This window comes from Monoraphidium neglectum (genome assembly GCF_000611645.1).
Source record: "Monoraphidium neglectum strain SAG 48.87 unplaced genomic scaffold scaffold00494, whole genome shotgun sequence".
NCBI classification, from domain to species: Eukaryota; Viridiplantae; Chlorophyta; class Chlorophyceae; order Sphaeropleales; family Selenastraceae; genus Monoraphidium; species Monoraphidium neglectum.
The window spans coordinates 1-22,810 of NW_014013134.1; the positions used below are offsets into that span (position 1 = coordinate 1).

The 22,810-nt window shown below is 69.8% G+C and overlaps 2 protein-coding genes across 2 annotated transcripts; one reads left to right on the top strand and one right to left on the bottom strand.

The window, feature by feature from the left end:
* Positions 1-50: 50 nt before the first annotated feature.
* MNEG_3791 (hypothetical protein) lies at positions 51-443 on the top strand (the record flags this gene model as incomplete). Its single annotated transcript, XM_014047730.1, has 1 exon — positions 51-443. One exon carries the CDS (start codon positions 51-53, stop codon positions 441-443), a length of 393 nt encoding a protein of 130 aa, XP_013903184.1.
* Positions 444-2,053: 1,610 nt separating this feature from the next.
* Positions 2,054-12,808, bottom strand: MNEG_3792 (hypothetical protein; the record flags this gene model as incomplete). The annotated part of the gene is made up of 13 exons (XM_014047731.1): positions 2,054-2,615; positions 2,855-4,408; positions 4,691-5,466; positions 5,632-5,790; positions 6,115-6,354; positions 6,600-7,604; positions 7,972-8,259; positions 8,432-8,793; positions 9,040-10,792; positions 11,148-11,321; positions 11,623-11,751; positions 11,987-12,131; positions 12,327-12,808. 13 exons carry the CDS (start codon positions 12,806-12,808, stop codon positions 2,054-2,056), a joined length of 7,629 nt encoding a protein of 2,542 aa, XP_013903185.1.
* Between the last annotated feature and the right edge of the window lie 10,002 nt (positions 12,809-22,810).

A 22,810-nucleotide genomic window follows, 5' to 3' on the forward strand; every position in this document is an offset into this window, starting at 1 on the left:
CCCCGCCCCGCCCTTCAAGGTACGCTGACGAGGACGCGGCCGCCAACTATATGTACGGCCTGGAGTGCCTCTTCAGATTCTTCTCGTACGGCCTGGAGAACAAATTCAAACCCGAGCTGTACCGCGACTTTGAGGGCGTCGTGCTCCGCGAGTTCAAGCAGTACAACGGACTGTACGGACTGGAGAAGCTCTGGGCGTTCCACCACTACTGCGGACTGCCCGCGGACTGCGACCTGGAGGTGGACCCAGACCTGAAGGAGCTGCTGGAGGGGCCCTACAAAACCCTGGACTGCTTCAGGGACGAGCAGCGGCGGCGCGAGGCGGCGGCGGCGGCGGCGGGGCCGCAGAAGGGCCAGAAGGCGCCGCCGGGCGGCGCCGCGCAGCAGCAGCAGCAGCAACAGCAGCAGGAGGCAGGCAACGGGGCAACCCCCAAGGCAGGCTGAGGCGCCGCCGCGTGGCGGCGGCGCGGCGGCGGCAGGTGCTCGGCGCAGGCCCCTGGCCCAGCAGACCGCGGCTGTGCTGCTGCTCAGGTCGTTTCCCCGCACCGCGGGGCCGCGCGGCGCATGCCCGGGCTCAACGCGGCTGAGCCTGCGACAGCCGGGTGCCTGTGCACGCACGCCGTGGCCAGCTTGCCGCGGGTCGCCGCGGCGGCGCAATTTGCGGCCCTGTGCGCGGCGGCTGGGGCTTTTGACGACCCTTCCTGGCGCTGGAGCGGGTTGGGCGAAGCAACTGTGGTCCGGAGCCAGGCTGCGGCTGCAACTTGCGCGCAGCACGCGCGCGTGTCGCGGGGGCCATGGCGCGCGTGGCGTTGCCCTTGTGCAGTTGCACGCGCCGGGCCCGCGGCCTTCCCCCTCGTCCGGCAAGCGCGCAGCTCTCTACTATGCGCCGCTGCGACCCGCGGCGCCAAGCGCGTCCGCGGGCGTGACGGCGCCTGGCGCGGCCGGCGTGCGGCCGCTGGCCCTGCCTCAGCTCTCCGCTTCGTTTGTTGGACTGCGTGATTTAGCATCCGAAACCCCCTCAGGATTGTCGGCCCCAGGCCCGCCTTCCAAACACCCACGGTGCCAGCCCTCGACAATAGCTGCAGCAGCAGAGCACCTCGCTGCAGCCCGCGCGAGCCGTACTGTGGCACTCAGGTCCCCTCCCCCCCTTCCGTGGGGCAAACTGGAACCCAGCGCCGCGGCACGCGCCGTTCGCCGCGCGCGTGCCCATTGGCGCGCAGCGGGCGCGCTGGCGCGGGGCTCGGCCGGTCCGGCAGCTCTCGGCAGCCCAAGCGGCGCCCACACCCACGAGCAAGAGCACGCACACGCGCACGAGCGAGCGAGCCGCGAGGTGTGTGTCACAGAAGCGCCGCCTTGTCGGCGTGTCTCCCCACAACACGAATGGCGGCCCCTCCCCTCATATCGAGGAGCGGGCATGCCGCCAAAAAAAACGCGAGCGTGGCCGCTTGACTCCGTTGCTATCCTCTTCATGCTGCTTCCTCCCCTGCTGCGTGCGTGCCATGCCACCACCAACACCCCCTGCGCGGTGCCGCCCCCTCATCTCCACCTTTCTCTACGTTGGCTGCTCTTGCCAAACTGCGGTATGGGGTACCTGGAGCGGTGCCAGCCGCAACCCTTTGCGCTTTCCTGCGGGCGCCATACTGCCTATTTGTTGATGGGGTGGGAGAATTTACTTGGCGATCATTGTGAAGTTGATGCCGCGCGTTGGGCCAGAGCCGGTAACAAGTTCAATTGTGTGGCAGGTTGGCAGCAAGGAGTAAATGTGGATCAGGGTGAATGAAGTATGAAATACACTTTGTATGGCAAGCACAGACTCACAGTCATGTACAGTCACGCAGGCTTGCTGGGCCCACATGCCCGTGCACACGCGCGCACAAACACACGCACACACACACACACACACACACACACACACACACACACACACACACACACACACACACACACACATGCACGCACTCACCAACTCACGCACACATACACTCATAAACGCACACATACACACACATACACACACACATGAACACATACATCCCACCAACAACAAATATGTGCTAGTGGTAGCAGATGGTCGCCTGGGAATCCCAGGGCGCCTGCACAGCGCTCCCCTCGGGCGGCCGCTGGCCCTCCACCTCCCGCCACAGCGGGTCAGGCTGCGCTGGAACGCCCACAGGCCCCAGCGCCGTGCGAGAGGCCGGGACGCACGCACGCTCTTGATCCAAACGAACGCCACATCCCCCCTGCTGCTGGTGGTGGTGCTGCTGCTGCTGCTGGTGCTGCTGCTGCTGCTCCTCCTCCTTTTGCTGGTGCATTTCCCGCTCCTGCTGCTGCTGTTGCTGTTGCTGCCGCTGCTGTGGTGCCAGCTCCTGCTGCTCCTGCTGCTGATGCTGCCGCTGCCGCTGATGCTCGTGCTGCTGCTGCTGCTGCTGCTGCTGCTGCTGCTGCTGCTGCTGGTCGCTCACACCTGGCAGGCCAGCCACAGTCAGGGCACTGCCGACGCCAGCCGTCCAGAAGCCCATGTTTTGGCCAGCCCCCTTGGCCGCGATCGGCTTCACGCCAGAAAAGCGCAGGGACGCACCGGCGCCCCCGTCAGGCGCGACCAGCAGCGCGGCGCATCTGTGGGGTTGCGGGCAGGGCGCGCCAGGATGCGGACAGGGCGGGGGTGAGGCGGGATTTTAAAAAGGGGTGAGACACAGACACGGCCCACGCCTGGCGCCTGCAGCGCGTTCGCAGCACACGCGCGCCCTCCGCCGCGCCCCCGAGCGCCCCTGCGACCGCTGCCCGGCCCGCAGACGCGCTCTCTCTTGGCAACGCGCTCTCTATCAACGTCCGCCGCGCCGCGCGCCGCGCCGCACCCGACATACGCGGCGCTGTCCTCCTTGACGGCAACCTTCACGCGCCCCTTGCCTCCCGCCAGCGCCCTGCTGCCCTCAAATAGGTCAAGCTTCAGGATGAGGTAAGGCCGCTGCCCCTTGTGCTTGGCGGGCGCCGCGCTCTCGGGCCGCTCCGCGAGTCGCCCCTCCAGCACGTGCGTCGGCGCGCCTGCAGACCACGACGGCGCTGCCGAGCTGCCTCCCGGCCTGCGCGGTGTGTGCCCCGTGGAGGCCGCTTGGTCGGGCTGCGGCGCCGCGTCCCCCGAGCGCTGCCGCGGCGCGGGGGCGGGCTGGGGGGTGGACGCGCCGCCGGCGCCGCCGCCGCTGCTGCGGCCGCGGCCGCTGCTGGCGCTGTCCGCCTCGTCCCCTTCGCGCCGCGCCGCCCGCTCCGATGCGTGCGGCGCCGGAGCCGGCGGCTGCGGCGGCGCGCGCGGGGGTTGCAGCGCGCCGCAGCCGGCTGTGGCCACTGCGTGCTGCTGCTGCTGCTGCTGCTGCTGCTGCTGCTGCTGCTGCTGCTGCTCAAGCGGGACGTTTATCCTGCCCGGCAGTGGCCTTGAGCGGTCCGGCTGATCGACGCCGCTGAAGCAAGCCGCGTGGCTCACCGCCGCCGACGACACGGCCGGCGCCCCTGCGCCACCCGGCCCCACCAAACCGCCGCTCGCCCACCCGCCGCAGCTGCCAGCCACCCCCGCGCTCGCGGCCGGCGAAGGCCTCGCTGCCGCCCCCGCCGCCGCCGCACGCGGCGCGGGCACAGGCTGCGTCGCCCGGCCCGCGCTCGGCTGGGCGGAGGGGGGCGGCATGCGCGCGCGGTCTGGCAGTTGGTACCCCTCTGCTGCCGCCGGGTCTGCCGCCGCCAGCGCGCGCAGCAGCCTCTGGTACTCGGCCCTCAAAGGGGCCGCGTGCGCCGCGCCGCACACCATCATTGAGTGCAGGCAGGGCATGACCGCCCCTACCCATGCCGCCGCGGTCTGGCTTCGGCCGGCACCGCCGCCATCATGCTGCCGCTGCTGCTCCTGCTGCTGCTCCTGCTGCTGCTCCTGCTGCTGCTGCTGCTGCTGCTGCTGCTGCTGATCCTGGCCCTGCGGCCGCGGCTGATCCAGCAGCCAAGTGCAGAACCTGAGCCCTGCCAGTGCCAGCTCCAGGCTGTAGCTATCCGGCCGCACAACCCCCAGCGCGCGCGCGCCACCGCTGCCGCCGCCCCTGCCCTGCGCTGCCGCGGCCGCCGCGGCCGCGGCGACGGAGCCCTCGCCTTCGCCGGCTGCCCACGCCCTCAGGACCGGCGAGTCCGGTTGGGGCATCCCCAGCAGCCGGCTGAGCTCCAGGTCTGCCGCCGCCGCCGCACTCGCGTCGAGCGGCCGCCAGCAGGCGCCGCGCTGCTGCGGCGGCAGCGCCGCGAGCGCCTCCGCGGCCGCGGCGGCCGGGAGCTGGCGCGCGACTTGGAGGAGCGCGTGGCGCAGCAGGACGGACAGCAGCAGCGCGGCGGCGGCGGCGAGCTGGGGCTGTGTGACGGGCCTGCAGCTCCTGAGGGGGCCATCGCTGGGATGGCGAGGGGCAAGAGGAGCGGCGGGGCGGGTGGGGCGGCGGGTTTCGAGGGGGTGGCGTGTGCGCAACCAGGCTTCACCGGGAGGCACCTGCTGCGCCCACGCAGGCGGCAGCCTGTGCTCGTCTCATCACAAATGGTAGCGGCCTGCCCTAGTCACTCTGTGACCCAGGCTTCCACCCCAGCAGCTGGCCGTGGCCTGCTGCTTGATTACAGGGCCCATGCTTCTACACAGAAGAATGTTCGAAGCAGGGCAGACCCACCCGCGAGAGGCTCACCCAAACAACACCGGCGCTCCGCCAGCGCCATCAAGGTGTCCCTGCCCCGGCGGCGGCGGCAGCGCCATGCCGCCCGGCTGCTTCAGCAGCCGCTGCGCCAGCTTGTAAGCCTGCAGCTGCGCCGCCAGCAGCCCCGGCGCCAACGCCTGCTGCTGCTGCTGCTGCTGCTGCTGCTGCTGCTGCTGCTGCTGCTGCTGCTGCTGCTGCTGCACGCCCGCGGCCAGCAGCTGCACGAGGGGACGTAAAAGGCAAGGCAGGAAGAGCCGCAGCGCCGCCGCCGACAGCATGCCTGGCTGGCCAAACAGGGCAACCAACAGGTGCAGCGCATTCACGCCCCTGTGCAGCGCCAGCGGCGACTGCGTGGCCGCGGCCTGCTGCAGCAGCAGCCGGAAGTGGACTCCGAGCAGCGTATGCAGCAGCGCCGGCGAGCCGCCGCCGCCACCAAAGCAGCCCGCCGCCAGCGCCGCGGCGCCGCCCGCGTCGGCCATGGCACTAGCGGCCAGGGCTGTCAGCAGCACCTCCTGTTGTGGCAGCGCGTCCGCCGCCGACAGGCTGCGCGTGAGGCTGGAAAGCAGCTTGCGCAGCAGCGCGAATCCCAGGGCGTCCCCCCCTTGAACAAGCAGGGGCACCGGCGGCCGGTAAGGCTGCTGCGGCGGCTGCCGTGCATTTGAGCCTGGGGAGGCGGGAAGCTTCACGCCGTCCAGGAGGAAGCTGCCGTCGGCTGCCAGGTCAGCGAGGGTGCGGAGCACTTCAGGAAGCAGCTTCAGGGGGCTCATCTGTTTGAGGGCAAGGGAGCGGGGATAATCAAGAGCTTTTCATCATGCATGGTATGAACATCAACAGATTAGTGATTCAGCATGAATGCAAGCTCAGCCACAAGCAGCAACGCGAGCCAGCCCAAGCCCCCGCCCCACCCGGCCACCCTGGGATGCCTGCCTCACCATGAGCGCGGCGACCGCCTGCCGCAGCCCTTCGTCATCGCCGCCGCCGCCGCCGCCGCCGCCGCCGCCGCCGCCGGGCGAGGGGGCCCCGCCGCTGGACAGCTGGCTGCGTACGTCGCAGACCGTTGACACCGACATGTGGAGGATGGCTGAGAGGGACTGCGGGGTTGCAGGGTGTGTGGATGGTCGGGTGGTCGGGTGGTGGCTACGTGGCCGGGTGTGCCGAATGGGTGAGAGTGAGCGATTGACGGAGGCGGCCGGTGAGCGTTGACGGTCTGTGGTAGCTGGGGAGGGGAGCCGCAAAGCAGAAGTGATGCCGCAAGCGTCTGCGGGTCCAGGGGCCGCCGCCAAGCGGCCCCGCAGGCCGCCTCACGGCATCGGCTTGACAATCCAGGGCTGAGTCGAGGCAATCATGCATTGCGGCACCCCAGTATGTCCACGGCTGCGGTATCAGCACTCATCCCCACAACCCCCCACCCGCACCTCTCCCAAAGCCAAGGCCAAGCCCCTTGCCCGCTGCCGCGCCGCCGCCCCGCCCCCGCCGCCGTCCCTCCCGCTTAGCCCGAGCTGCGGCGGCGCCGCGGCGGCTCCGGCCGCGGCGCGCAGCATGGCCAGCACCGTCAGCAGGACCCCGCTCTGCCACTTCAGCAGGGACGGAGGGTGGCCCGCGCAGTACAGCTCGCGCTGACGCGCCTCCAGCACCGCGCCCATGCCCTCCAGCACCTGCGGTGTTGGTGTGTGAATGATCACAATTGCAGGGATTTGAAGGTTTGGGTCGCAACAAGGCCTCGATTCAGTTGAGGAGGCAACCGGCCCTCAGCCGCCGCTCTATATCCCAGGATTTAGCGGCACTCGTGTGGCAGCTGCGGTGTCAGCGGGCATCCAGCAGCCACCACTGCGCTGCATGCCCGTCGTCCAACCCGCCGCCTCACCTCCAGGAGCCTGCAGGACCATCGGCCGTCCCGCACCATCGCCGACAGCACCGCCCCCACCATGCCGCCCCGCAGCGCGCCTACCATGCCCACACCCGCCCCGCCGCCGCCGCGGCCGCCGCCCAGCGCGGCGGCCGCCGCGTCAGGGTTGGTCCAGTCCATGGCAAACGCGGCGGCGCGCCCCGCCTCGTCAGCCCCGTCGAAGGGGAAGCCGTCAAACAGCCCGCCCGTCTGCGGCAGCCGCGACAGCACCCACGATATGTGCGCCAGGCTCGCGCCCCGCAGGGGGTCGACAGCCGCCCGCAGCCACATCTTGACCATCCATACGGCCGCGTCCGGCGGCGCGCCGCTGCCGCCGGGCTGCCCGCCGCCGCCGCCCCAGGGCGCGGACAGGACCGACGGCACGGCGCGCGGCACCCACGCCGCCAGCACGACCGCCATCTGGCGGTGCTGGGCGCTGGTGCAGTGGCACCAGAACAGCTGCAGGCCGCCGTGCGGCGCGAGCAGGCGCCCCTCCAGCTCTCGCCACGTCAGCCGCTCGGCCTGCAGCTGCAGCGCGTACACGCGCGCGAGCGCGCATGTCGCGAGGTCGACGGTCATGCGCCGCTCCGCGTTGCTGCCTCTGAAATGGACGGCCGGTTGCTGCTGCTGTTGCTGCTGCTGCTGCTGCTGCTGCTGCTGCTGCTGCTGCTGCTGCTGCTGCTGCTGCTGCTGCTGCTGCTGCTGCTGCTGGGCCGGGGACGTCCCCTGCTGCTGCTGCTGCTGCTCCAACCGCTCCACCAACCCCTTCCGCGCCTCAAACGTGGCCGCGTGCAGCCGCTCGAGCGGCAGCAGCAGCGATGGGGCCGCGGCAGCCTCGAGCTGCGCTATCGCCGCCAGCCGCTCCCTCGGCGCCGCCGGCAGCGCCGCCGCGCCGGCGCTCGCAGCCAGTGCGGCAGCTGCGGCGGCGGCGGGCGGCTCAAGCCACTGTGAGGATTCGGCCACATCTGGGGCGGCGGCGCTGAGGACTGCGTACACCAACGCGAGGGCGTTGTTGCGCAGCTGCGGGCGGCAGGCGGGGCGGCAGTGAGAAGCGCTGGGTGCGTGTGATTGCCTGGCTGCAAAGCAACAGCGCAAACAAAACAGCAACAGGCTGTGCTGATTGGCCCCGATTGAGGGGTTGGTCATTGCAAATCGAACAACTTCAGCACGCAAAGGGCACCGGCAACGGTGCGTTCGCTCATGCACTCACGCGTACACGCGTGTTTGCCCAAGCGCAAGTGGGCGCGCGCGTGTGCGCGCACGCGTGCGCGCGCGCACACCCACACACACACACACACACACGCACATGCGTGCGCACGCACACACATACACATAATTGCACACACGCGTACGCGCGCGCCCGTGCACACCCCATTCCACTCCCCACCTTTGCATCAAACGGCCCCCGCGGGTCCAGCAGCCGCGCCACGGGCTCCCCAAGCAGCAGCCCCGCGTGGCGCCCCAGCGGCCGCGCCGCCGCCTGCAGGTGCGCCAGCAGCACCGCCAGGATGCTGCTCTGCGCGTGGCGGAACGCTTCGAGCAGCGGCAGCGCCTCCTGCCGCGCGTCGAGCGCGGCGGGGTCGTCGCCGCCGCGGGCGCCGCGCAGGCGGAGCGGGCCCATCTCGCGGGGCTTTGGGGGAAAGGGAGAGCAGAGGGCGTTGGGCGGTGGGTTGTGCTGCGACAAGGAGCAGCAGCGGCAGCAGCAGCAGCTGCAGCAGCAGCGGCGGCAGCGGCGGCAGCTGCAGCAGCGGCAGAGGCCTCTCGCACACGCCCAGCCACTTGCATGTGTGTCCTTCAATTCAATGTTGACGCCCTCCCACCCCCACACAACCTCCTCCTCAACTCACCTGGCTGAAGTCCTGCGCCGTCCCGGTCAGCAGCATCACCTGCTCGTACTCATCCAGCAGCTGCCCCATCATCTTCACCACCCGCCCGCCGAGCTTCCGCACCGCCGCGGCCCCCGGCCCCGCGCGCCGTACCAGCGCTCGCAGCAGCTCCACCGCGCCCGACAGCAGCGCCGCGCGGGCGGCCGGGTCGGACGACTTCAGATCTAGGAACGGCTGGTGGCAGGTGAGGAGGTTCGAGATGTCCAAGGAAACGACCCCCAGGGGCAGAACATGGGCCATCTCTTTGAGGAGGGCGACCGCGGCCTCGAGCTCAGAGTGAGTCAGGCGGAAGCTGCGGCCCTCGAACGACAGCGGCGCCGCGGCTGCGGGCGGGCGGAGGGATTCGGGGGGGAGCGAGGGGGCTTGGCAAGGGGCAGGGGCTGTGGATGCAAGTCACGGATGCAGCAGGGGTACAATCTGGAGAGGCTGCACCGGGGTCCCCCCCGGGGTCGGCCCGGGAGGCTGCGCACGGGCCTGCAAATTGGCAGGCGGTGCGCGCTGGCTGCCTGTTGAGCTTTGCGTCCCCTTGGCGCGGATTGCCGAGAGCTAACCCCCTGCGCAACCCCCACCTGGTGAGCCGGGGAACTGCCTGCTGTCCACGACTGCCCGTGGCTCGTCCCATTGGAAATAGAGGTCAAGGCACCGCTGCAGCAGCGGCGCGCCGTAGCGCCGCGCCGCCTCGGCTTGCGCGGCCGCAGACGGCGCCTCGGTGAGGCGCCGGAAGTCGGCCAGGCAGGCCGTGAAGGCCCCGCCCTCTTCCTCGGCGCGCCGCGAGGCGCCTTGCTGCAGCTCGTGGTGCTCATCCTCCTCCAGCGGCCGCCAGGGCGCCATGGCTGCCGGCGACGGGCGGGCCGCTTCCGCATCGGTGCGAGCGCTCAGGCCGCCCGCTGCAAGCCGAGCAGGCTGCGCGGGTCGCGGGGCGGCTTCGTCGTCGCCGCCATCCTGCGAGTCATCTAAGATTATGGGATCCGACGAGGCGCCCGCACGCGCATCGCCGCCGCGCCCGCGCCCCTCGCCACGGTCGCCGCTCCGCCATGGCTCGACTGCCGCCTGGGCCTCCGCTTCGGACCACTCCCTGCCCCCCGCCGGCGCACGGCGCGCGGCGCCGCCGCCACCAGCCCTCGCGGACGGCGCAACCCGCGGCGCCGGATGGGCGTGCTGCAGGTGCTGCGCCTGCCGGCCCAGCTGCGTTTCGCGGATCCACCGCGGCAGCCGCGCCCGCCTGTCCAGCGCAGGCGCAGCGCCAGCCGCTGCGGCGTGCACGGGCACGGGCGCGCCCGCCCGCTCCCCCGCACCACCTTGGCTGAAGCCGGGGGCGCTGTCGCCGGGGAAGTCTCCCGCGCGGATTGAATCACACTCCAGCGCTAGCAAACGCTGCTGCTGCTGCTGCTGCTGCTGCTGCTGCTGCTGCTGCTGCTGCTGCTGCTCTCCGTGCGCCAGCTTGCCCTGCTGCTGCGGGGCGGCCCATGCATGGTCCAATGACGTCCCAGCCCGCTGCACCGCGCCCGGCGTCCCGGCGGCAGCAGGCGCCACAGTAGGGCTAGGCGACAGCGGTCCCGCTCGCTGCTCTGCTGATGTCAGCGCGTCTTCGGGCCCCAGGGGCAGGCACACCACCGGTAGCAACTCCATCCCGCTGCTGCCGCCGTCGCGGCCCGACCCAGGTCCTGCTGCTTGTCGCGCCGCACCGCCGGCCGCGGCCCCTGCCAGCTGCGCCCGAGCCAGGTCGTCCGAGGATGCGGCACTCCCGGAAGCATGCCCGCCGCCTCCACCCCAGCTGACGCCCCCCTCAACAGGCGCGCCTGCCCTACCGCCTCCTCCCCTGCCGCCGCCGCCGCCGCCGACACCGCCAACACCGCCGCCGCGCGACCTGGGCGGCTCCCGCTCCCCCGCGTGCTGCGCCCCTGCGCCGCCCCCGCCGCCGCCGCCGCCGGCCGGCCCCAGCCCTAGCGCGGCCAGCACGCCGGCCGCCGCTGCGTCGTCGCCGGCGCCGTCGTCCCCCGCGTCGAACGCCTCGTCAAGCCCCAGCGCGCCGCAGCCGAGGCCCTGTGCTTCCAACGCCGCAAACGCCTCCGCCTCCGGCATCCCAAACACGCGCAGCACGCCTGCGACCTGCCTGTCCCGCGCACGCCCGGCGGCGCGCCGCATGTCGAGCCGCCGCCGCTCTTTCTCGCGCGCCCCAACGCGCGGCGCCGCCACGCCGGCGCCGGCGCCGGGCGCGGTGGCGCGGGGGCGGTCGGGGGGCGGCAGCAGCGCGTCCAGGCGCATCATGGGTGTCACTATGCCGGCCACGTGGAGGTGAGTCAGGATGACGTAATGGGCCACCTGCGGGTGACGCAAGGGGGCCGACACCCGAGGCCAAGCTGGGTGACTACGTGCAAGGTGGCGCCCGCCACACGTGCAAGGTTGACGTGGCTGTTGCAGAGCCTTCATTCTTTGAATGGGGTCATGACAGGCCGCCTTGGTCCCGCCCCGGCGGCACGGCCCATTAGAGAGGCGCCCCTGGAGCCGGCCCCATGGCCCCAGCACGTTCTGCCCCGGCCCGCGGCCCATCGCCACTGGCGGCCCGTCTGCACAGCAGTAGGCTGTGCGGTCCCGCCAGGTTGGGTGCTTTGCGCTGCTCCGCAGATGCAGTGTGCTGCAAATGCAGCGCCGCCTGACAGCAGCAGCCGCCGCCCACCGATTTGTACCCGAGGTGCTGCGCCTCGTGTATGAGGATGTTCGTGAACTCCAGCTGCCGCCGCGCGCGCTGGCAGTTGCTGCCGGAGCAGTTGCAGATCTCGCGGCAGCAGGGGCAGCGCCAGCCCAGGCTGGCGTCGCCCGAGTCGAGCGCGCGCTGCTGCGCCTCCAGCACCTGCGCGCGCGCAGGCATCGGTTGCGGGCGGATGCAGACGTGCGCAACGCAGGCTTTTGCATGCCAGACCACAACGGCTCGCCGGTGACTTTGCAAACTGGAAGTACCAGCAAACCGCCAACTGAGCCCTTGTGTGTGGCTTCAATGGCTGGCAAGACCTCGCGGGGCCGCGGGGCGCCGCCACCCTCGCCCCACGCACACCCAGCAGTCCTGCCCTGAGCCCGTTCGCTGCCGCCGCCCCAGCCCTTGCGAACCAACGCCGCCCCCAAACCCACCACACCCCACCCCCGTGGTCCCCCACCTCCTTCAGGCTCTCGCCCATGCGCTTCTCCAGGCAGTCCCCGCACCACACGCCGCGGCTGGGGCCCCCCTCGATGTCGCGGCGTCGCGTGTTGCCACACGCGCACCAGGTCTTGAGGTCGATGGTCTTCTGCCTAGGAAGGATACAAGTTGTTGTATTTTTGGTGTTCACACGCCCGTATCAGTTTAAGGGCTACAACTCGTGCAGTCACATGTACAGAAGGTGTGCATGCTGTCAGCACTTGCTGCACCAGCCTGTTGCACCAGGGAACGGCGGGCGGCCTGACGGTGGCGCTTTCGATACGCCGGCTGCGCTTTGACACGCTGTTGCGCGCTCTGGGGTCGAGCTGAATGCCCGCACCCACGCGCCTGCAGAAGTGGCAGGTCTGGCACGAGGTGCAGCCGGCGCCGTGCGCGTCCTTGCACCACACGCGGCCGCCGCGGTGGTTGTTCCGCCTCTTGGTCTCCCATTTGACCAGCCGCCGGAGGTGCTCAACCCCATAGTACTCCCTGGTGAAACGATTGGCAGACCAAGCGAGGCGCGAGCGTGATTGGCAAGTTCTGTTTGGGGGGAAAAAGTTTCAACTCGGTCGCTGAGCAGGAGAAACGCCGGATCTCAGCATGCAGAGGGCACTGGAGGGCCCTGCTGCGGGCACATCAGGCCCCTGGGCCGCCGGCGCCGCGGCGCCATTGTCCAGCACTCACTTGACGCCGCGACGCCTGTGCTCCGCAATCATTTGCTCCAGCTTCGGTCCCACTGGAAAGTTGCGGGGGTTGTCGGCCATGCGCTGCAGGTAGGACCGCAGCCGCCGCTGCGCGGCCTCGTCCGAATGCGGGTCTGACCGCACGGGCGCTGGCAGCGGCGGCGCGGCAGGCAGGGGAACGCGGGGCGCAGGCGGCGCCAGCGCCGGCGCGCCGGCCGGGGCGGGGTATGGATGCGCGACGGCCGGCCGTTTGCGCGGTCTCTCGTGCTGCCGGCTGCGGGGCGCAGGGTGTGGCGGAGAAGGATCCCCGCGCCCGCCGCTGCTGTCTGAGCATGCGCTGCTGCCCTCGCCATCTGGACCGTCGCCGCTGCGCCGGCGAGCACGCGGTCGGCGGCGCCTGAGCGCCGGAGGGCCATTCGAATTTTCGTCTGAGAGGCCCTCAAAAATGTCAAATGAAAGGACCCCAACGATGGCGTCCTCCATCGCAGGATCCATCATGCAGCAGCACAGGCGCTCTGCTGCGCGCGCTGCGCCGTCGCACGGGTGTGCGAGGGCCTCAGGCCGCACAGAGCGCGGAGTAATGCGACAATGGGTTTTCCTACATGCCTTCCACGCTGCCTTTTACAGCGGCTACGCAGTGACAACTAGATCGCGATTTGAATTTGAGATGTGGGGAGGCAATCGAGAAGCGGCGGTGTGGGGCATGTAAGCCATAAACCCATAGATGCTAGGAATGCCTGGCCGCACAAGTCACAAACATTATCCGGTAGGTGCATCTGGCTGCGGCGCTGCCCACCCTGCATGCCAGCTGCATACCGTAGCATGGCCAAAAGGCATGCTGGATGATGATTGTGATTTGATTATATGATGACAAGTGATAGATTTCACTCAATTGAGGCAGTATACACTCTAGATCTGGGGCGCGATCTCATTCCCGCCATATGGCATGCTGCTGTGGGGGGGGGGGGCAAGCAGCACTGCATGTGAGCCTTGTTGCAGCACCAGCACAATCCCCTCATCTACAGATTCGACAGCCCCTGGAAGTTACCAAGTGCTTTTCCCTTGCATGCCCATGCGTGCTGCCTGGGGTTGCTCTCTGGAACATGGATGTGCACTCACGCCATCGACTGTGCTGGGCTGCTGGCCTGCGATTGGGATCAAACTGTGCATCACCAGTGCAGTGAATGCAATCAAAACCACGCCTGGGTTGAAGCACACAGGATGGCATGAGGCTGGTGCTTGACATCTGCTTTCATGCTTGCTCTTCACTCCCTCAATTTGCGGACCGTTCAATATTCATACGGATAGCCCAGATCAAGCCTGAGCACGCTTGCATGTCTGATGCACATATTGAGCGATATACATGGCTAGTCAACAAGCAGAGCGGTTACGGGCCGTACATTTTGTTTGTCACTGCGCAGCATCTACATCCGACTAATTATGTGAGACTTGTACCAAAGCACAATCGCCAGTTATTTTGTTGCTATTTATTATTTTCACTCGATCAGCAGCATGCGGACTGCGTTACGGTGACACACTATTGCATCCGTCTCTCTGCTGCCTTACAGTAGTGGGGCAATTGCAATTAATTTACCAAGACCAGTAGCACATACATATCTGATGAGCGCCGGCGGCTGCGCGTGGGGTAGGCCGCCGTCTGGCAAGCGGCGTCGCCGCTGCGCAAAGTGATGTGGCAAGCCAGCGCAGCCGCCCCGGTAGCCGGTACCCGTATTGCAGTCAGTCATGCAGGACGTCGAGGCAAACGCCGACGAATCGCTGCAACGCCTGCGAACGCTGGGATTGGTAAGTGCGCCCTGAGCCCGTCCACTTTGACCAGGGCAGCAGGGGACGCTGGAATGCACTCCACGGCAAGACTGGCAACCTCTGATCGCAGCAGCTTGGCACACATCGCGTGCCAAGTGTCAGCTGCGCCCATTCTTCGCTCTCCCAGGCGCTCGACGGCCGCCTGCAGCAACGGGCCCAGGAAGCTGCTGAGCTGGACGCCCTGAAGCTGCGCCGCCCCCAGCCCCCGAGGCACCCGCTGACAGACGATGACGTGGCGGGCCCGCTGGCAGACCCACCGCCGGAGGCTGGCCCTAGCTCGCACGAAGACGGCGGCAGCAGCGGGGCCGGCGCGGGCGTTTGGCCGGGGCGGCGGTCGCTGGACGCGCCTGGTTGCGGTGCCCACGACAGCCGCGACCCAAGCCCAACCCTGAGCGGATTTGCGGAGCCGCGCGCCGCCGCAGCGCCCGATCAGGGGGCACCTGCCGACTGGGCGGGGCCCGACGTTGACGGCGCGCCGCCGCCAGAGCAGGGGCGCGCGGCAGTCCCCCGCCTTGCTGAGTCAGGCGAGACTCGCGCCCGGCGCTCCCGCAGCAAGAGCCGCAGCCCCCAAAGGCATCGCCGTGCAGACGCCGACGCCGCAAGCGCCGCGCTGCAGCAGTGCACGCGGGCGGCGGCGGGCGCGCCGTCTTGGGAGCAGGCAGCAGCGCTCGCGGCGCTCGAGAATCGGCTGCCCTTCAGGCCCGCCGGGCGCCTGCCAGGGGGCGCCTGCCACCAGCCCGCCAGGGCCGCAGTCTGCGCTGCCCAGCTCGATGCATCTTTGTGGCCGCGGCGGATGGCGCCAGCGGATGGCGCCACAGCATCCGCTGCCTGCGACGCGGGGTCGCCCGGGCGCGCGCGGGGCGGCGCCCGTGGGGCAGAAGCAGGGACTGACGCAGGCGGGACTTGTGGCCGCGGCGCCGGCGAACGGCCGGGGCACAGCGCAAGCAAGCCGTTGACATGCACAGTCGGGCAATCAGCTGCGGCGGCGTTGATCAACGCGGTCTCGAGCCACTGCGCCGGGGCCGCCGGCAGCAGCAGTAGCCGCGGCGCCGGCGGCTGGGGCGACCCTTGTGGCAGCAAGAGCGCGCTGTGGGCGGAGGGGGACGCAGAGGCAGACTGTGAGGCGGAGGCCTACCTGTCTCGGCGCCTGCGGCGGCTGCGGCTTCCACAGGCGGCACTGATGCTGCAGTGCGCATGGCGTGCGAGGGGCCCTCGCCTGCTGTTCTCGCGGTGGGTTGGGGGCCACGCGGCAGCCGACCAGCCGCACGCACGGAGCTGCCCCAGCTGAGTCAGCTTTCTGTGTGTCTGTCGTTCTGGCCTGTGGCGTTGATATGTGGACGGCACAACACACATCACTTGATAGTGATAAAAGTGATAATGTCAGCCCATAGTCATCTCTTTTGTACACCATTCCGTCGCCCCGCAGGTTTGCCGAGCTGCGCGCCCGCAGGCGGGCGGGCGCCATCAGGCCGGCATGGGCGGCGTGGCGCGGCTGGACCCGCGCCGCCGCCCACGAGCGGCGGCGGCGCCTGGGGGCGGCTTTCGGGGGTTGGATGGAGCTGGGGACTCTGACCACTGCATATTTGTCAAAGGTTTGCCGCCGGCCTTGAATGAAAATGAATCACAACATGCTCGCTGATGAGCTCGCCTGCTGTCCAGCTTTGGGGGGTGCAGGAGCGGGTTGAGCCGGGCCCTGCAGGCGTTTCCTGTGCATGGTCTGTTCAAAAAATGCGGGTGCCAGTTGTTTTGTCTCTAATATGTGCAACCCCGCCGACAACAGAGCTGGCATGGCTCTGTGGATAGGTGGCAAGGGGGATAGGTGGCAGACGCCCTGCCCACCTGCAACACTCCAAAACAGCCGCCTGCATCAACCTTGTCCGCAGGTGCTGCAGCAGCTGCGTCACAGCGGCGCTCTCGTAGACCAAGGCCCGGCCATGAGAATGTGGCGGCTGTGCGCGCCGCCAGACGGCGCGGGGCCGCGCGCGCGGCCGGGGCTCGGGGGCGTGCTTGGGGCGATCCTGCGGCACCAGTACCCGTTGCGGCTGATGAGGGTGAGTAATCAGGGGTGACACGGGTGACCCCAGTGACCCAGGTGACCCAGGTGTCCTGGGTGTCTTGCTGCTGTGTGCGTTTGGTTGTGTGACTCTGGAGGGTTGAAGGCGGCTGACAGGCTCGCTCGCTGCTGAGAAATTCACCGCCGTTGCTGTTGTGGGTTTGGGTGCAGTAAGACTGTGATACGCAAAAGTACGGCGCACTAACACGCCCGCATGACATCGCGTTGTAGCATCCCCAGGCCCCGCCGTCGGCCCCACCTGGCCCATTGTCGTGCTGCTCGGCCCGCGCTCTCCCCGCACCGACAGGCGTGCTTCCGTGCGTGGCGCGGCCACCTGCAATCTAAGCAGCGGGCCCGCGCCGCCGCGCTGTCGGCGGCCGCCTACAGCGCCCGCCCCCGCGCGCGCCGCGCGCTTCTGCGGCGCGCGCTCGTGTTCTGGCGCGCATGGGCGCAGACGCTGATGGCGGAGCGGCTCGGGGTCGAGCCGGCGCTGCCTCGGCCGCTGCCGCCGGAGTTTGAGGACTGGGTGTGGCGCCACCGCCATCGCCGACACCTGCAGCGGCGCGCGGAGGCGTTCCACCAGGGGCTGCGGTCCAAGGCGGTTTTGCGTGAGTGTGATCTGGGGAGTGGGACCGATCAGATACGGGAGAGCTCAGGGGAGGCTGAGGGATGGGGGGGCATAAGGTGGCCACTGCGACCAGCCAGCTTCAGAATGAGTTGTCAATGATAATTCAGCTGCTGCTGCCTGTAGGTCTTCAGGAGGTCGAGTCGGTGGTCGCCTGCGCACCTCTCATATTACTACAGCGCGCTCTCACAAGCCGGCCACCCTCCTCCCCCGCCCCACCCGGCCGCCGCCCGCGGCCGCAGGCGCCTGGCGCGCGCACGCCCACCGCGTGTCCCGCATGCGCGCCGCGTGGAGCGGCGCGCTGCGCGCCGAGCCCGCGCAGCTGGTGCGCGCGGCGCTCGCGGGCTTCAAGGCCAACTGGCGCGCCGGGCGGCGGCAGCGCGCAGTGACCGCGGGCGCGCTGGCGGCCTGGCGCGCGGCCACGCGCAGAAACGCAACGGTCAGGGCGCTCGCGCAGCGCATCAAGGAGGTGAGCCGGCAGCTGCGCGGCGGCTGCGTGCCGTGCAGGCGACTCGGCGGCCGGCGGGGTCCATCCGCAGTTGGAGCATGCGGCTGGCCAATGCTGGGGTTTCTGGGCGTCGCGTTCTTTGCAGGCGCTGACCTGGCGGCACTGCGGGGCCGCTGACTTACCCTTGCCATCCCCTCGCATATCCATGTGCCCCTCACGCCCAGGCGAGCCAGCGCCGCGCAAAGGCGCATGCCCTTGCTGCGTTCGCCCGCCATCGCAGCGCCTCGCAGCTCCTCGCTGCAGCCGCCACGGCCCGCATTTGGGCGGCGCGGCCGCTCGCGCTCGCGCACGCGTGCGCGTGGCGCGGGGACAGCCTTCATGCTGCATTCCTGCTGCTGTGGGTGCGGTGGCGCGACAAGGCGGTCGGGCGGCTGCGGATGAGGGCGTTCCTGGCTGCCCACATGATGAGGTGCGCCGAGTGTGCGCGGCAGGTGTTTGTCCGCCTGCCTTTGCGCCTTGCAATGCACTAACACGTGCTACGCGAAGGCACAGGCCTGGCGAATGCATAGGCACGGCAAACGCACAGTGATATCATCATCATCAGCAGCAGCAGCAGCAGCAGCAGCAGCAGCAGCAGCTCACCCATCTTTCACCACACATGTGACCGCACGAAGCACCTGCAAACCTTGCGGACGCAGGGCGCGGTTGCTGCCGTTGGAACTGTCCTTCAAGGCGTGGCGCAGGGCGGCAGCAGACCGCGCGGACCGACGAGGAGACCGAGCAGATGTAGCAGCTGCCGCAGCTGCTGCTGCCGCCGCCGCCGCGTCTGCTGCAGGGGCGGATCCTGCCAGTGGCGCGTCGACCTCAGGGAGCGACGCAGAGGAAAGCGGGCCGCCGGGGCGGCGGCCGCGGCGGCGGCGCGGCGGGCCCGGCGGCGGCCTGGGGTTCGGTCGAGGGGCGGAGGGGTTGCAGACCAGCGACGGGGACGACGGCGGAGGGGACGGCTTTGAGTTGGAGGCGGCGCTGCGCTTTGCTGCGGCGCTGCCCGGCGCTCCCGGCGCCCTCACCGCCCGCAGCTGTTGTGAGCGGCCGCGGCTCGCACCAGAGACGGCAGGAGGCGGGTCGGGCGCCGGCGGTTGGGCAGGTGGCAGCAGCTGCTGTGGCGGTGGCACGGCGCGCAGGCGCGGCGGCAGCTGCAGCGACTCTAGCACTGGGGCAAGTGATGTCGAAGATGGCTCTGATACGTTTGATGGGTCGAGGTTGGATGAGACGGCTGAAGGTTGCACTCGCGCGAACGTCCGCCGCGCGAGGGCGCACGCCTCCCTGGCCGACGGCCCCACGCTGCTGCCCTGGCGCGCGCCCGCGCCGCGCGCGGCGGCGATGGCGCCGCGCGGGCTGCGGCGGCCGCCGGCGGTGCGGGTTGCCAGGATGGTGCGAGACCTGCGGGAGCTTGGGGGTGCGTTTGCAGCGCAGGATGACGTCAGCGGCAGCGGCGCCAGCGGCGGCCCCGATGCGCCGGGCGCAGAGCTCGCGGCGGCGGCGTTCAGCAGGGCGGAGCCGCCGCGGGGCCTGAGGGCGGCGGTGGGGGCGGCACCGCCGGCGGATCTGGTGCGATCTGAGGGACGGGGACTCAGGGGGTGGGGAGGGATGTGCGCATCGGCCGTGGGACAGTCGGCGTTGCTGGGGCCCGACGAGGAACAGCGTCTGACGATGCTTCTGGGTTTCCGCGCAGTGCTCGCCGGCCTGCCTGCGGGCTCCAGCTGCGCGCTTAATGACGCTAGCCCCTGCTTCTCCCAGCATTGCAATGCCGCCAGGGCTCTTGGGTCCCTGCTCGTCGCGCCCGCAGGTCTGGCGGCTGGGATGGCCAAAGGACTGGCCCCTCTGGCAGCGCATCACAGGGCTCCTCAAGGTGAATTGCCAGCGCATCGGCCGGCGCGTCCCCCCCTGCGCCGCACCCGAGGGCCAAGACGCCGGCGCCGCGGCCCTGCAATATGAGTGCGCAGCCTGGGCGGCCGCCGTGGTGGATGCGGAGGCTCTGCTCGAGAGGGCGGCGCATGTGCTGCTGGGGGTGGGGGCCGACAGCTCTGCAGACCTTTACGGCCACCTGCGGAGGATGACTCAGCAGCAGCTGGGCCTCAAGGTGGGTGCGTCAGAGGGAGAGAGGGACGGAGGAAGTGTGAGGGCATGCATGCGCGTGTGTGTCTCAGCGTTCCTCCCTGCGTGCGTGCGTGCGTGTGTGCGTGTGTGCGTATGGGTGCAGAATGGGTGTGAGTGTGTTCAAGCAAGCGTTGTGTGTGGGAAGCGGCCGAGATGGACGGACGCATGCATGCCGTTGTGCTGACACCATTGACAGACGCCGGCCGGCCCAGGGTTGAGCCGTGCCACGGTCGGCATTCTCGGAGCGGCCATGCCTCTGCACCCCTAGCTGCTCCCCTCTTGCGAAGACCAGCCTCGTGCGACCACGCGCGCCTGCGACCTCGTGCGCCCATTTGCGCACATACACACACATACACACACACACTCTCTCTCTCTCTTTCGCACGCGCGTGCACACGCGCGCACACACACACACACACACACACACACACACACACACACACACACACACACACACACACACACACTCACACTCACACAGGCGCACACGCACACACGCACACACGCACACACATGCAACTCCACGCCCGCGCACAGGGCGACCTTCTGCTTTGGCTGCTCAACCCCATGCTCGATCGCGGGGTCGCTGGCGCAGCCGCCGCCTGGCGGCGCCTGTCCAGGCGCGATCGAGTGTTGCTGGATTCCCTTGAGTTGAGGGAGCGCGCGCTGGCTCTGGCCGCGCACCGCCCGCACGCGTTCACGCTCGAGGGCGGCGGGCGCGCCCACGGGCGTGGGTGGCGGCAGGCTTGGGACGCGGCGGCTGCGCGGGTGGAGCAGGTGCGCTGGCAGACCGCCGGGCGGCGCCTGCCTCGGACTGTGGCAACGGGGCAGTACGTGTGGTTGAGAGCACGTGCGTTACCGTCTATCTTCACAGGTCCTGTGCCACCTGGGAAAACGACACAGCACCACCTTAATCACCCGCGCCGCTGGCCACCCGCCCTTTTCTGTGCCCCGCCGCCCACTTGCCTGAATCTGACAGGAGCGCGACTGGGACGCCTTCTCCTGGAGCGGCGACGAACGCGACGGCAGTGGCGCCGACGCGGCAGCGGTGGCGGCGGCGGCGGCGGTCGCGGAGGCGCGGCGCCTGCGGCAGGGCTGCGGCCGATTCGCTTGCTGCACGGGTGGAGTTGAGTTGGAATTTGGGCCTTGCGAGGAAGGCGTGGATGGCGCTTTTGCGAGAGAAGCGGCCGCAATGCAGCAGCAGCACCAGGAGCAGCAGGATAAGGAGGAGGAAGGGGCGCATGATGAGCAAGGGGCCAGTCCAGCAGAATGCTCACCACCAGCCCCACCAGCCGAAGGGCCCGCTCAATGTGCCACGCAGCCAAGTGCCGACGCGCCTCGTGCGGCAGGCGAACAGGCCTCCGAGCCCAGCCGAACTAGCACCGCCGCCGCTGCAGACGCCGCTGTGGCGTCACCCCTGGCAGGCCCACCTCAGCCGGCGCCCGAGGAGCCGGCGGCACCCCCTGCGGCTGCCGCGGCGGCGGCGACGGACGCCGTGGCGGGCGGCGTGCTGGACGAGCTGCGTGCGCTGCTGGAGGGCGCGCTGGTGCCGCCTGGCGCACCAGCTGGATCGGAGGCGCGCCAGGCGGCTGCCAACTTGGCGGGGGCGTTCTCCGAGTTTGTGGCGGCCCAGGTCCAGGAGTTGTGGTTGGGACAGCAGCAGCAGCAGCAGCAGCAGCAGCTGATGCCTCACGGGCAGCAGCAACTGCCAGTGCAGTGGGAGGAGCGGAAGGAGCAGCAGCAGTGGGAGCAGGACGGGAACGAGGCCGAACGGCGGCTGCTTGCACTGCAATGGGAGGCAGAGGCTGGCGACTCAGGAGCTGCCGATGCGGCGGCTGGAGCCGGTGACTGGACAGCGCTAGAGCCCAAGTCAATCTGGTCAAACCAACCTCGGCCAGGGTCCAACCAGCCGTCAGAGCCAGGACGAGCTGTTGGGACGACGCTCGACTCGTCTGAGGTTCTTTCTCTGCTGCAAACCGTCGGCGCCGGGGCGGCGGCGGCGGCGCTGAGCATCGGCCATTGCGAAGCAGCCACGCATGTGCAGGGGCCGCCGTCGGCAGCGGCTGCGAGCGCAGCATCGCCAGCGCGGGCGACGCCGGCAGCCGGAGCAGCATTGCCCTGTCAACTACAACCTCCTCTGCCCGCAGCAGCAGCCCCGGCGGCCACGGCTGCGGCCGTGCTATGGACGGACAAGCGGCCCAGCCGGCAAAGCGAAGGCCGCCAGTCGAGCGGCGCCAGCGCTGGCGGTACATCCCGGCCACAACCAGCCGGCCAGGCCGCTGCACAGCCCCCCTCCACCACCCCAAGACGTGGGCGCGTCCAACCGCGGCCCGCCTTGGGGCCCGAAACAGCTGCCAGCGCAGAGCGCACGCGCCGCACGGAAGGCGAGCGGCTGCCGAAGCACCTGCACAGCGACGTGGTTGCGCCAGCAGCGGCAGGCGGCCCCGGTGCGCCGCTGCATGGCGCTGTGGACTCAGCAGAGGCCCGCGCCTCCCAGGCAGGGCGCTCTGGCCGGGGCTTGGTGCCGGTTTCAGGTCGTCGTGCGGCCGCGCATGCACAGGTGGACGCTGCGACGCGCCAGAAGCGGAATCTCAAGGGTCGCGTTCCGGCGGGTGCCCATGTGGCACAGGATATGCTGCCGCAGCAACCGCGGGAGCAGCGGGTGCGGCAAGAGCAGCAGCAGCAGCAGCAGCAGCAGCAGCAGCAGCAGCAGCAGCAGCAGCAGCAGCAGCAGCAGCAGCAGGACAGCAGCAAGGCCTGGCCCCAGAGCGCAGCGCTGCTGTTCCCCAGCCCTGCCAGCGGGAGCACTACTGCATCGCGCCCCTCTACAGGGGTGCAAGCAAGTGCTAAAGCTAGTGGCGTTGGCATCCCCCACGGCCGTGGAGCGCCTTCTCCCAACAGATGCGCGTGGGTCCAGCTTCCAATGCTGCCGTTCACGCGCCCGACGAGCAGGCCAGGTGGCAGCCGAAGCGCCGCTGCATCACCAGTCCCCAGCCCGCCGCTGTCTGGGAGCCGGGGGGCTTCGCCACTGGGAGCGGTGGCGGATCAGGCTTGGGCTCCTGCTGCTGCAGCCGCGCACGCGGGGCTGTTTGCACAGCAGCAGCAGCAGCAGCAGCAGCAGCAGCAGCAGGGTGAGCAGCTGACGGCGCGGTCATCAGTGTGCCAAGGCAACCAAGGCCCGTCCTCAATAGGTAGTCAGGAGTCTAGCGAGGTCTGCCTGCCACACATCACGGACCCCACAGCTGAATCCACCCCCCAGCGCCCGCGCAGCACTGCAGCCCCCGCCACGTCACGACCCCCCGCGTCGGCCGGCACTGGCGCCGGCATGCCGTCCGCTGGGCGGCCGGCGGCGGCGCCCCTTGTCGCAGGCGCTGGCGGG